This window comes from Poecile atricapillus, chromosome 39, assembly GCF_030490865.1.
Source record: "Poecile atricapillus isolate bPoeAtr1 chromosome 39, bPoeAtr1.hap1, whole genome shotgun sequence".
NCBI classification, from domain to species: domain Eukaryota; kingdom Metazoa; phylum Chordata; class Aves; order Passeriformes; family Paridae; genus Poecile; species Poecile atricapillus.
In genome coordinates, this window is record NC_081287.1 from 57401 (window position 1) to 69326 (window position 11926).

General features: G+C 58.0%; 1 protein-coding gene across 3 annotated transcripts; it reads right to left on the minus strand.

The window, feature by feature from the left end:
• Nucleotides 1-420: 420 nt before the first annotated feature.
• Nucleotides 421-9381, minus strand: MAP2K7 (mitogen-activated protein kinase kinase 7). Of its 3 annotated transcripts, XM_058861732.1 has the most exons (12): nt 9050-9219; nt 7054-7101; nt 5274-5409; nt 4947-5013; nt 4657-4770; nt 4454-4573; nt 4086-4193; nt 3584-3763; nt 3275-3355; nt 2598-2740; nt 2233-2278; nt 421-1880 (listed from the first exon to the last, which is right to left on the minus strand). In XM_058861732.1, exons 1-12 carry the CDS (start codon nt 9171-9173, stop codon nt 1746-1748), a joined length of 1302 nt encoding a protein of 433 aa, XP_058717715.1. In that variant the 5' UTR covers nt 9174-9219; the 3' UTR covers nt 421-1745. The 3 variants fall into 3 exon arrangements, with proteins under 3 accessions (XP_058717715.1, XP_058717716.1, XP_058717714.1); XM_058861733.1 differs by lacking the exon at nt 7054-7101 and having other exon boundaries at nt 9050-9218; XM_058861731.1 differs by lacking the exons at nt 5274-5409; nt 7054-7101 and having other exon boundaries at nt 9050-9381.
• Between the last annotated feature and the right edge of the window lie 2545 nt (nt 9382-11926).

Here is an 11926-nt window from a genome sequence, read left to right on the forward strand (position 1 = left end):
TCCCATGTCCCCAGTGTCCCTCCGCTGTCCCCAGCCCCTTCTTTCCCATCCCCAATGTCCCACATCTTGATGTCCCCACGGTCTATCTGTGCCACCCCCATCCATACCCCTGCTCCCCATCCCCATCTCAATGTCACCCTGTCCCTAATGTCCCATCTCTTGTGTCTCCAATGTCCCCCCCTCCACTTTCTCGTCGCTGTCCTCAATGTCCCCGTGCCATGTCTCCCTATGTCCCCATCCCCTCCTCATCCCAATATCCTGTGTCCCCCCATCCCAATGTCCCATGTCCCCTTCCCAACGTCCCCAATGCCTCAAATGTCTTGTGTCCCCCCTCCCCATCCCAATGACCCCAATGTCCCCATGTTTCCCCATGTCCCATGTCCCCCCCATGTCCCCAGAGCCTGATGCCGACGCGGCCCCTCGGGTTCCACATGCGCATTTATAATAATAATAATTAATAATTAATAATAATTAATGAGGGTGACGGGGGCGGCGCAGCCCACGCCCCCAATGCACTAAAACTGCACCTGCTGGCCTTGGGGACAACGGGGACACAGCCTGGCCCTGATTGTCACTATGCCACCATGGCCCTGCCACTCGGGGCCACCCCAGGCCGTGTCCCCGGTGTCACCCCCCAGTGTCACCTCCTGGTGTCACATCCCCGGTGTCACAGCCCCAGGACTGGGCCCTGTGATGCCACGTCCATGACGTGTCCATGTCCCCAGGCCATCACTCTGTGTCCTTCAGCTCCGTGTCCCCATCGTCACAGCCTGGGGACATCTCTGTCCTGTGTCCCCGTGTCGCATCCTGGTACCACGTCCTGATGCCATCCCTGTGTCCTGTGTCACTTCCCGGTGCCATCCTGGTGCCATCCCCGTGTCCTGCGTCACTTCCCGGTGCCATCTCTGTCCTGTGTCCCTCTGTCACATCCTGGTGCCATCCCCGTGTCACATCACAGTGCCATCTCTGTGCCATCCTTCAGTGTCCCCTCGCGGTCCCTTGCTGTCACATCCTCGTGCTGGCTCTCCACACTTGTCCCTTGTCCCACGTTCCTGCGCCATCTCCATGTCCCCAAGTGCCATCTCCGTGTCACATCCCCGGTCCTGGTGCCACCTCAGGGCAGATTGCCACAGCCCCAGGCCCCGGTGTCACATCCGTCACATCCGTGTCACATCCATGTCACATCCCCTAGCCATGTCCGCGTCCCTGGGCCATCTCCCCGTTTGTCACCTCCCTGTGTCACCTCCCCGGTGTCACACCCCAGAGTGATACAACCTTCGTGCCAACTCCCTGTCCTGTCCCCAGCCCGGTCCCCACAGGGGGACCCTGTGGGAAACTGAGGCACAGCCAGGGGGACACCGAGGTGACAGGGCTGTCCCCTGGCCTTGGGAAGGAGGGGACCGTGGGAGGGGACACGCTGGGATGGCAGGGACACACTGGGACACCACAGGGACAAGCTGGGGACGCTCCAGGCCAGGCCGCGGCTGTGGTGGCTGTGGCAGTTCACCATCACGCTGGGTGGCATAGGGGTGTGGCAAAGGTGTCACCACCCCCAGGGTGTGTCACAGGTGTGCCTGTCCTGGGTGTCCCAGCCCAGGGCAGTATCTCTGTCCTGGGTGTCCCTGTCCTAGGAGGGTGGCCCTGTCCCAGGGTGTGGCCCAGCTGTCCCCAATGTTCCTGTCCCCGGAGGTGTCCCAGGGCTGTCCCCGGTGTCCCCTGTCGGGCGTGGCGGCGCCGGGTGGGCGCTACCTGGTGAAGAAGGGCAGGTGGTGGCCCAAGCCACCCCCCGGGCGCGGGGACTCTGTCCGGGCCATCACGTCCTTGAACCAGGTGGCCACATCCACCTCGAGCGTCTCGTAGCGCTTGATGAAGGTGTGCTCCTGTGGGGACATGGGGACATTGGGGACACCAGGGACAGCAAGGACATGACATGGGGACATTGGGAGATATGCAGACATGGTGACCACAATGGACATGGAGGACATGGAGATGGAGCAGCGAGTGATGAGGGTTTGGGGACAAGGTGAGTACGGGGACACAGGACATGAACATGGCCTTGGGGACACAGGGACATGGGGACACAGGTGCAGACATGTAGGGGAGGTGACAGGGATGGAACAGGTAACAGGGAGGAGAGGTGACAGGTATGATAATAACAGGTGTGCCAGGTGTGCCAAGGACAAGTGTGACAATAACAGGTGACAGGTGGGACAGGTGACAGGTACCACTCACCAGTAACTTGTTGTACTTTGGTCTCTTCCTGTGGTCCTTGGTGAGGCTGGGGGAGGGGACAGGGGATAAGCATCTTGGGACCCTCAGGCCATGTCCCCATGTCTCCCCATGTCCCCTGTGTCCCCCCTAGTGTCCCCCACCAGTCCCAGATGAAGGCCTGGGACTCCCCAGAGAAGGGGGGCTGGTACCCTGGGGACCCTCTGGGTTCTGTCCCCATGTCCCCCCATTCCTGTGTCACCCACCAGTCACAGACAGAGGCCTGGGAGTCCCTGGAGTATCTTGGGGATCCCCTGGGCTGGGGACCCCCATGTCCCCTGTGTGTCCCTGGTGTCCCTGTGTGCCCCCCATGTCCCCGTGTCACCCACCAGTCGCGGACGAAGGCCTGGAAGTCCCCGGAGAAGCCCATGGCGGGGGGCAGCAGGGGGGGATCCTCCTGCAGCACCTTGGTCAGCACCTCAAAATCCGTCTTGCAGTTCTGGTATGGGAACTGCCCTGTGGCCAGCTCCACCTGCAACAGGTGGGACACGTGTGACAGTTGTGACACAGACACGTGTGACATGGACAGGTGTGACATAGGTGTGACACAGGTGACAGGGACAGATGACAGGGACAGGTGGTGGACTGTAGGGACAGGTGGCACTGCAGGCTGGGATGGCACTGTGGGGACATGCTGGGAACCCAGAGATGGGTTGGGGCCAGTCTGGGAACACTGGGGAGGCGTTGGGGACCTTGGGGCCATCTGGGAACACTTAGGGACACTGGAGCCAGTCTGGGGACTTGGGGACAGTTTGGGGCAGGTTGGGGACAGTCTAGTGACAGTTTGGGGCCAGTTGGTGATCGTCTGGGGACACTGGGGTGGGTTGGGGACAGCTTGGGGACAGTTGGTCATAGTTTGGGGACACTGGGGTGGGCCTGGGCTGGCTGGGGCAGCTGGGGAAGGCTGAGACCTGTTTGGAGCCAGTTTAGGGACACTGGGGGCGGGTTGGTGACACTTTGGGGACAGTTGGGTGAGATTCTGGGGACATTGGGAACGCTCACTCACCAGGGAGATGCCGAGGCTCCAGACGTCTGCCCGGATGTCGTAGTCAGGCTTGGTGGGGTCAGGGGGGTCAATGCGCTCGGGCTGGGTGGGAGGGATGGAATTGCGGGGCACCGGGAGGGGGATACAGACCCTAAGGCTGGGGGGATCCCCAAAACCCCCTAACCTGGGGGGGATCCCAAACAGCCCCATCCCCAAACCTGGGCTGCAGCCCCCCCAAACCTGGGAACCCAAACAGCCCCGATACCCCCAAAACACCCCACTCTGGGGCTGGGGCATGTCCCTAATCCCATGTCCCCAGTGTCCCCTCACCGCCATGTAGGCCGCACAGCCCGCACTCCGGGTCTTGGCCTTGGAGTCCACGAGGCGGCCGCTGATGCCGAAGTCACAGAGCTTGACTTGGCCCCGCTCGTCCAGCAGGATGTTGGAGGGTTTGACATCCCTGTGGATCACCCCGTGCTTCTCCTTCAGGTACAGCAGCGCCTTCACAATCTGTGAATGGGACATGGACATCACTGTTCCCAGTGTCACCTCTGCATCATCATCACCCTGCTCACTGCCATGTCACCCTGCCCAGGACACCCACTGTCCCCAGTGTCCCCCTGTGGGTCACCCTGTGCTTCTCCTTCAAGTACAGCAGCACCTTCCCCATCTGCGAGAACCAGCAGTGACAGTCCCCAGCGTTCCCCCGGTGCCACCCACACTGCTCACTGTCACTGTCACCCTGTTTAGGATCCACTTGGGAATGGGGCACTGGATCCTGGGGACCCCCTGCCTGTCCCCGGCGTCCCCCCCTGTCCCCAATGACACTCACTGCCACTGTCATCTTGCCCAGGATGCGCTCAGGGATGGGGCCCTGGATTCGCTTCTTGAGCTTTTCTGCACAGGTGCCCATGAGCTCCATGGCGATGAACACGTCCGTCTGGGGGACAAAGGGGATGAACTGGCAGCACTGGGAGCAGTACTGGGAGCACTAAGTGATACTGGGAGCGGTACTGGAAGCAATACTGGGAGCACTAGGAGCACTGGGATGTACTGGGATACACTGGGAGCACTGAGCTCCATGGCGATTAACATGTCGGTCTGGGGGAAAGGGGTTACTGGGGCGACTGGGAGCACTGGGGGCAGCACTGAGGGGAGCCCATGGATGGATCCAGACCCTCCAGCCCTCCAGGTGCCTACGTTGGTGATGAAGGTGCCGAAGCACTGCACGATGTAGGGGCAGTCATGGCTCTTGAGCACCACGTCCAGGTCCATCAGGATCCGCTTGTTCTCTTCACGGTTCCCTGAGCGCCGCATTTGCTGGGGGGGGGCCACAGGTGTCACGGGGGGATCACAGGGGTCACCCCAATGTCCCCAAGCACGGGGGACACAAGCGCTCCCACCTTGACAGCAATGACATGGCCAGTCTTGCGGAATCGCATCTTCCACACCTGCCCGCAGGTGCCACTGCCGATCTCGCCCAGGTTCTCCAGGTCATTGATCTCCGCCTGGTACCGCTGTGGGGCGGGGGAGGAAATGGGGGAGTTACCTGGGATACCCCTGGACTCACCTGGGCCCTCATAGCCAGGTAACCCCTCCACAGCCAAATAACCCCCTCACAAATAACCCCCTCCTGTCCCCGTCCCACATTCTCAACTGTGCCCCCCACAGCCAGGTAATCCCCCCATCTTACCTGTCCCCCTACGGTCAGGTACCCCGTCTGTTTCATGATCTCTTGCAGCTTCTGGTCGATCTCGATGCTGGAGGGGCAACGGGAAAGCTCAGCCAATCAACTCAGGGCATTTCAGCAACCAAGATCCTCTAAACCATCAACCAATCAGCAGCTGCAGGATCTGCTGCAGCCAATCAGTGCAAGAGATCACCCCAAAGCACCGGCCAATCAGAACACAACACTACCCAGAACTCCAGCCAATCAGGGAACAAGATCCCCCAAACCTTTGGCCAATCAGCTGCTAGGCCTCCCCCATCAGCCAATCAGGATTCAGGAGCACGTCCTCACCTCTCCAGGCTGCGCGGCACCAGGAAGGGGGGCGGGGGCAGCCCCAGCATCTGCCGGGGTCTGGGGGGGGGCGCAGGCTGGGGGCTCTCGGGGGGCCCCCCCCGGCCCCCCTCACTCACCAGAGGCAGCTGCAGGGCTGGAGGGGAGAGCAGAGTCAGGGACCCCCAAAATGGACAGAGACCCCCAAAATGGGAAGAGAACCCCAGAAATGGATGGAAAAGAGTGTCAGAGACCCCAAAAATAGGGAGAAACCTCAAAAATTGGGAGAGAAACACAAAAATGGGGACCCCAAAAAAAGGGGAGAAGAAATCTCCAAAACTGGGGAGAGACAGAATCCCAAAAACGAGGCAGAGAACTCCAAAAATGGAGAGAGAATCCAAAAATGAGGGAGAGAATCATAAAACCAGGAAGAGAACGCTAAAAATAGAGACAGAAGCATCAGGGACACCAAAAATGGCGAGAGAAACAGCAAGAACCCCAAAATCCGGGGTGAGGGGAGAGAGAAACCAATCAGGAATCTCAAAATTGAGGTGAGGAGACAAAAAAACCAGTCAGAAACCCCAAAATTGGGGTGTGGGGGCAAAAGAAAAGTCAGGAAGCCCAAAACTGAAGAGACTTGAAAGGAACATAAAAATGGGGAACAGACATGTCAGGAACCCCAAAAAACGAGGGGAAAAACATCAGGACCCAAAAATCAGACTACAGACTCGTCAAGACCCCAAAATTGGGGGAGAAAGATCGGAACCCCATAAATGGAGGGGGGGGGGGGGGGCAGCAGCAAAGTGAGCCCCTTCCAGCCCCATGCCCCCCCCCACCTCCCCCTTTCCCCAGGGACACAGCCCCAGTTTGAACCAGTCTGGCCCCATTCCAGCCCCAGTTTGGCCCCATTTCCAGTCAGTCCCAACTCTGATTCTGCCCTATTTTTCCCAAATTTTGGCCCTTACTCTCCTCTTTTGCAGTTTCCTGCCCCTTTTTTCCTAGTTCTTGCCCCATTTTTCCCCTGCCTGCCCCATTTTCCTGCAATTACCCCCAAATTTTCCTCATTTCTCTTCTTCCTGCCCTATTTCTCCACCCACAGTTTTCCCCAATTCCCGGCCAACTTTTCCTCATTTTTTCCAGTTTCCTATTTCCCTCCATTTCCCCCATTCCTGCTCCACTTTTCCACATTTCCTCCCATTCTCCCCTCATGTTTCCAAATTTCTCCCATTCCTGCCCCATTTTACCTTTTCCTACACCATTTTCCTCCATTCCTGCTCCATTTCCCCAATTTCCCCCCATTTCTGCCCCATTCTCCCTCAATTCCCCCTTTTCCTGCCCAATTTTACCCATTTCTCCCCCATTTTTTCCTCTTCCCGTCCCACTCCCCATCCCTCCAATTTTCCCCATTCTGAGCCCTCCCATTTTCTACAATTTTTCTCCGTTTCCCCCCATTTTTCCCATCCCGAGCGGCCGCATGCTTCACGGGGCCGGGGGGGCCACTCCATGCCACAGCCACGGGAAGGGGAGGGGACATAGGGGGGACATTCTGGGGTGGGGGTGGGGAAAGAAGGGCCATTCCAGGGGGTCATTCAGGGGCGGTTACATAGAGGGGGGAGAGGGGCAAAGAAACTGCTCTGGGGAAGGGGGGAGGAAACCGAAGCACGGGGTGGTTAAAATGGGGAGAGGGTCTCCGAATTTTGAGGGGAAGGGAGGGGGCAAAGCTGGTCCAAGAGGGGAAACAGGCAAGGGGAGGTTAACATGGGGTGGAGGTCCCCAAATTTTGGGGGGGGAGGGTAGGTACCTGCTCGCTGGGACGGAGCGGGAGCGGGGCTAAGGGTGATGACGATGACTGGAATTTTGGGGGGGGGGGGGGGACATGGGAGAGCACAAGGAGAAAATAAAAAATGGGGGGGAAAAAAAACAGAAAGAAAAAGAGAATAAATTATAAAAGAACCTGTTGGGGGGATGGGGTTGAATTCGGGGGACAGAACTTAATTTAAATTGGGGGAGTGAATTTAAATGGAGGCCAGATACAAATTTAAATTGTGTGGGGAATTAATTAAATGGGGGAGACAGAAATTAACTTAAATTGGAAAGACACAAATTTAAACTGAAGAAACAAAAATGGACTTAAGTTGGGGGGAATTAATTAAATTAAGAGGGATGAGTTTTAGTTAGGGTGAGGCAGAAATTAACTTCAATTTGGGGGGACAAATAAAATTGAGTTGAAGTTGGGGGAACAGGAATGAAACGGAGCTTAATTGGGGGAGACAGACATTTAAACAAAATTTAAATGAAATTAAATTGGGGGAGAGGACAGACATGAAACTGGGGGAGGGACAGGAGCGAAATTCAGCGGAAAAAAAAATAAATTTAAATTGGTAGGGAAATCACCTTAATTGGGGGGGGGATGGGAATTAATTTGGGGGTGATGAATTTAAATTGTGGGGGATAAACATGAGCTTAAATTTGAAAGGGGGTAGGGGAAAGAGGGGAGGAGGGAGGGGGAGCAGAGGGGTCTGCTCTCCCCAGCCCACAAAATCCTGGAAAATCCTAAAATACTGCTGGAAAAGCTGGAAAATGTTCACTGAGGGGTCCTACCTGATGGGGGTGGTCCTCGTGGTGACAACTGGGGGGGAAACACCCCAAAAATCCCACTCCCAACCCCCCCCAGAGCCCAAAAAACCTCACTGTGAGTCCCCAAATTCCCCCCTCCATACCCCCCAAATTGCCTCACCCCCCCAAAATACCCTGCCCCCCAAAGCAGCCTCAAACTCCCCCAAATTGCTCCTAAACTACCCCAAAATTGTCCCCAACACCTCAAAACCAGCCTCGAATCCCCCATAAAACCCCCAAGCCCCACAAACAATCCCTAACTGTCCCAAATTGTCCCTAACCTGCCTCAAACATCACAAAAATGACACCAAATACCCCAAAACAGGCTGAAACACCACTAAAAAACCCCAAACTGCCCCAGAATACCCTGAATTGTCCTCAACATTCCAGTAACAGCCTCGGACACACCATAAAACCCCACGACTCCACAAACAGCCCTGAACTGCCCCAAAGACCACAAAAACGGCCCCAAATGCCCCAGAACAGCCTCAAATTCCCCTAAACCCACCCAGAACTTCCCTAAACTGCCCCAAACACTCCAGACAACCCAAAAGTGCCCCAAACGTTCCTAAACGCCCATGAAATCCCCTAAATTGTCCTTAAAACCCTAAAACATTCTCGGATCCCCCACAGAGTCCCCCCGATCACCCCAGACAACTCCAAAATGTCCCTAAACCGCCCCAAACAGCCCAAAACAACCCCAAATGACCCCAAATCCCCAAAACTATCCCCAGCACCCTGGGACGCCACCAAACAAGCCGGAACTGCCCCAAAATGTCCCTAAACATGCTCAAACCGCCTGCAATTCCCCGAACAATCCAGAACTGCTCTAAAATCTCCCTAAACTGCTCCACCGCCCCTAAACTGCCCAAAACACCCCTAAATTGTCCTCAACACCCCAAAACAGCGTCGGAGCCCCCCTAAAAACACTCTGGCCCCACCAACAGACCAGAAGTACCCCAAAGTGCCCCTAAAGTATCCCAAACACCCCAAAACTGCCCCGAAATGTCCCTAAAGTGCCCCAAAAACGCCTCTAAAACCCCCTCGTCCCCCTCACGGGCCCCTCAGCCCCAATCTCCCCCTCAGAGCCCCGATCCCCTCCACCCCCCCCCACCGCGGCCTCCCCTCAGCCGCCCCGCCCCCCCCGCCCCGTTTCCCCGGGCCGCCCCGGCCCCGCTTACTGGGGCGGGCGCGGGCAGGGCCGATGTCGAGATTGAGGTCGATTCTCCGCCGCGCCTCGCGGTTCTCCTGCTTCAGCTTCGCCTCCAGCCGCGACAGCTTCTGCTCCAGCGAGGACGCCGCCATCTTCCCCCCGCGTGGCGCATGCGCGGGGCCCGCGCGGGGCGGGGCTTGGAGCCCACGCCGGCCGCCGTACAGAGGGAGGGCACAGAAAGCGCAGCCATCTTGCCCCGGGGATGGATAAGGCGCATGCGCAGAAAACTATACTGGGATTATTTGAGTCTCGCCGCCATCTCCCCCGGGAGCAGTCACTACGCATGCGCAGAATAACGAGAGGCAGTTAAGAGCCTCACCCGCCGCTGTCGATGGGGGAGAATTGACGAGAGGACAAGGAAGGGTTTTGGGTTTCTTTGGAGGACGGGGTGGGGGTACGGCGGCTTTTCGACCCCGCTGGCCGCCGTACGGAGAGAGGGCACCTGGACGCCGCCATTTTCACCAGTGAACGGCCATTGCGCATGCGAGGGCTTTTTGGGTCTCTCCGGGCGCCGTAGGAAAGCGGGACACAGAACAGCCACAGCTATAATAAAAATAAACAGAATATATTAAAGCATAATAATAGTAAACCATCTAGTAAGCCAGAAGTTTATTTCGCCCCGCTAGCTGCCATTGGGCGGGAGGGGAGGAGAAGGATGGGGGAAACAGAGCGATTTTTGGGCCTCTCCGGCCGCCGTAGGGGGACACGAGGCGATTCGATATGAATCGAATGATATTGAATGATATTGAATGAATATGAATGATATTTTTGGGGCTTCATGGGCATGTGGGGGCAATTTGGGCTTGTTTAGATTTTCTGTGTGTCAGAAGGGCTATATAGGGGACTGGGGATGTTTTAGAGCGGCTCGAAGCACATTAGGAGTGTTGGGGCATTTGTGGCTTTAGTGGCGTCTGAGGTTACTTCTGGGGCACTCTGGGGACAGTTCTTCCTCTTTTAGTGAAACCTGAGACTGTTTTGGGGCAGTCGAGGCTTGTTTATGCAGCGGAGCCCTTGGGCACTGCCAGCCGCCGTAAGGATGTAGAGGAGGCGGCTGCGGGACGGCGCAAGCGCAGAGGAGGGCGCTAAGGCGCGTTGCCTCCAGGGCTGGAGGGGTTACCCGTAGGCGAACAACGCAGGCGCCCCCTGCCGGGCGGGAGGACCAGCCCATGCGCAGCACCCTCCCATCACTGGGGGGCTCCGAGAGCCCCAGTAGCCCCCCAATGGCTCCCCCATTCCACCCAAATCCCCCGTTTTGGGGGAGGCTCTAAGGCGGGAGGACCCCCCCGAAAGGGAGGACACCCCGCAGAAGTCCCCCCACTACAACCGTCGAGAATCTGTATTTATTTATTTCATTTTTCCGTTTTTATTTAAAAAAACCCAAAACGAACCAGGCCCGGGGAAGGGGGAGGGGCACAGACTGCGGGGAGGGGGGAATAGGGGGGTCTCCCCCCTCGTGGCCAAGGGGTGGGGGGTCTGCACCCCAATTTGCTGGGGGGGGGGTGGCACAGAATGGGCAAGGTTAAATCATCTCCGGGCAGAGCCCCCCAACCCCCTCCCCCAGCGGTAAAAATCCCCCCCAAAGGGGATCCCCTAAAAAGGGGGCTCCCTCAAGGAGGGGTGATCCCCCACTCCGAGAGAGGCCCCCCAAAAGAGGGGTGACCCTCACAAGGAACAGTGGTCCCCACCCCCAGTGTGCCCCAGAGAGAGGTAACCCCCCAAAAGAGGGGTCAGCGCCCAACAGACAGGGGTGGACCCCTCTAAAGAGAAGTGACCCCCCCTAAAAGAGGGGCCCCACAAGGAGAAGCCCCCCAAAAGAGAGGTGGGACCCCCCAAAGGAGAAATGACCCCCCCTAAATAGAAGGCCCCCCAAATAAGGGGTGAGAACCCCCCAAAAGGGAGGCAATGCCTCAAAAGAGGGGTGTCCCCCCAGAAAAGTGCCCCCCCAAAAGAGAGACCTGTCAAAGAGGGGTGGGACCCCCCAAAATAGGGGCAGGATCCCCCAGAGAGACATGGGACCCCCAGAGGGGTGGGAGCCCCCTAAAGAGAGATGGGACCCCACCAAAATAGAGATGAGACCCCCTCAAAGCGAGGTGCAAACCCCCTCAACTAAGAGTAGGACCCCCCCCCCAAATTAGAGGTGGAACATTAAAGAGAGGCAAGACCCCCCCTTAAATAGGGATGGGAACCCCTCCAAAGAGAGGCAGGACTCCCCAAAAAGGGGTGGGACGCCCCCTGACCCCCACCCACCCCCCAAAGTCTCTGTGTGCAGCAGCAGGGGGAGGGAGGAGCCCTCCCGGATACTGGGGTGCCCCCACGGGTCTGGGGGGCACCCCTGCGGGTCTGTGGGGGGGTCTCAGGCTGGGAAAGGCTCCGTGGGGGGCTCCTCATCCTGGAAGTGGCTGCGCTGCAGCAGCTTCACGTGGTACTCGTAGATCTTGAGTGCGGGGCCCAGGCGGATGGAGAGCCCCGTGAGCACATCGGCCCTCTGCATCAGCAGCAGCGACTTCCCGTCGATCTCCTGGGGACACGGGGACAATGCCGGGCAGTCATGGGGACAGGGGACAGCCACGAGGACACTGGGGGACATGGGTACAGTGAGGGGACAGCCATGGGGACATGGGGACAGTGAAGAACAGCCACGGGGACACCCAGGGGACACAGGGGGATGGGGGTGGGTGCAATGGTGAGGGGTGGGGGACCAATGAGGAAAATATAGGGGACACTTTGGGGACACCCCCAGGAACAGAGGAGACACCTGGAGGGTAACAGGAGGCCAGGGATGGCTATAGAGAAATTTTGCAGGGAGGGAGGCATTCTTGGGGACACCCACAGTGACAGAGGGAGA

Bases quoted from the DNA above. Each gene is read 5' to 3' on its own strand.
- MAP2K7 (XM_058861731.1), bottom strand. From the start codon at position 9,366: ATGCGTAGTGACTGCTCCCGGGGGAGATGGCGGCGAGACTCAAATAAT. The intron at 4,574-4,656 runs GTGGGAGCGCTT...GCCCCCCCCCAG, and splicing joins GCCATGTCATTGCTGTCAAG to CAAATGCGGCGCTCAGGGAA. The intron at 2,741-3,274 runs GTGAGTGAGCGT...CACCTGTTGCAG, and splicing joins GGAGCCTCGGCATCTCCCTG to GTGGAGCTGGCCACAGGGCA.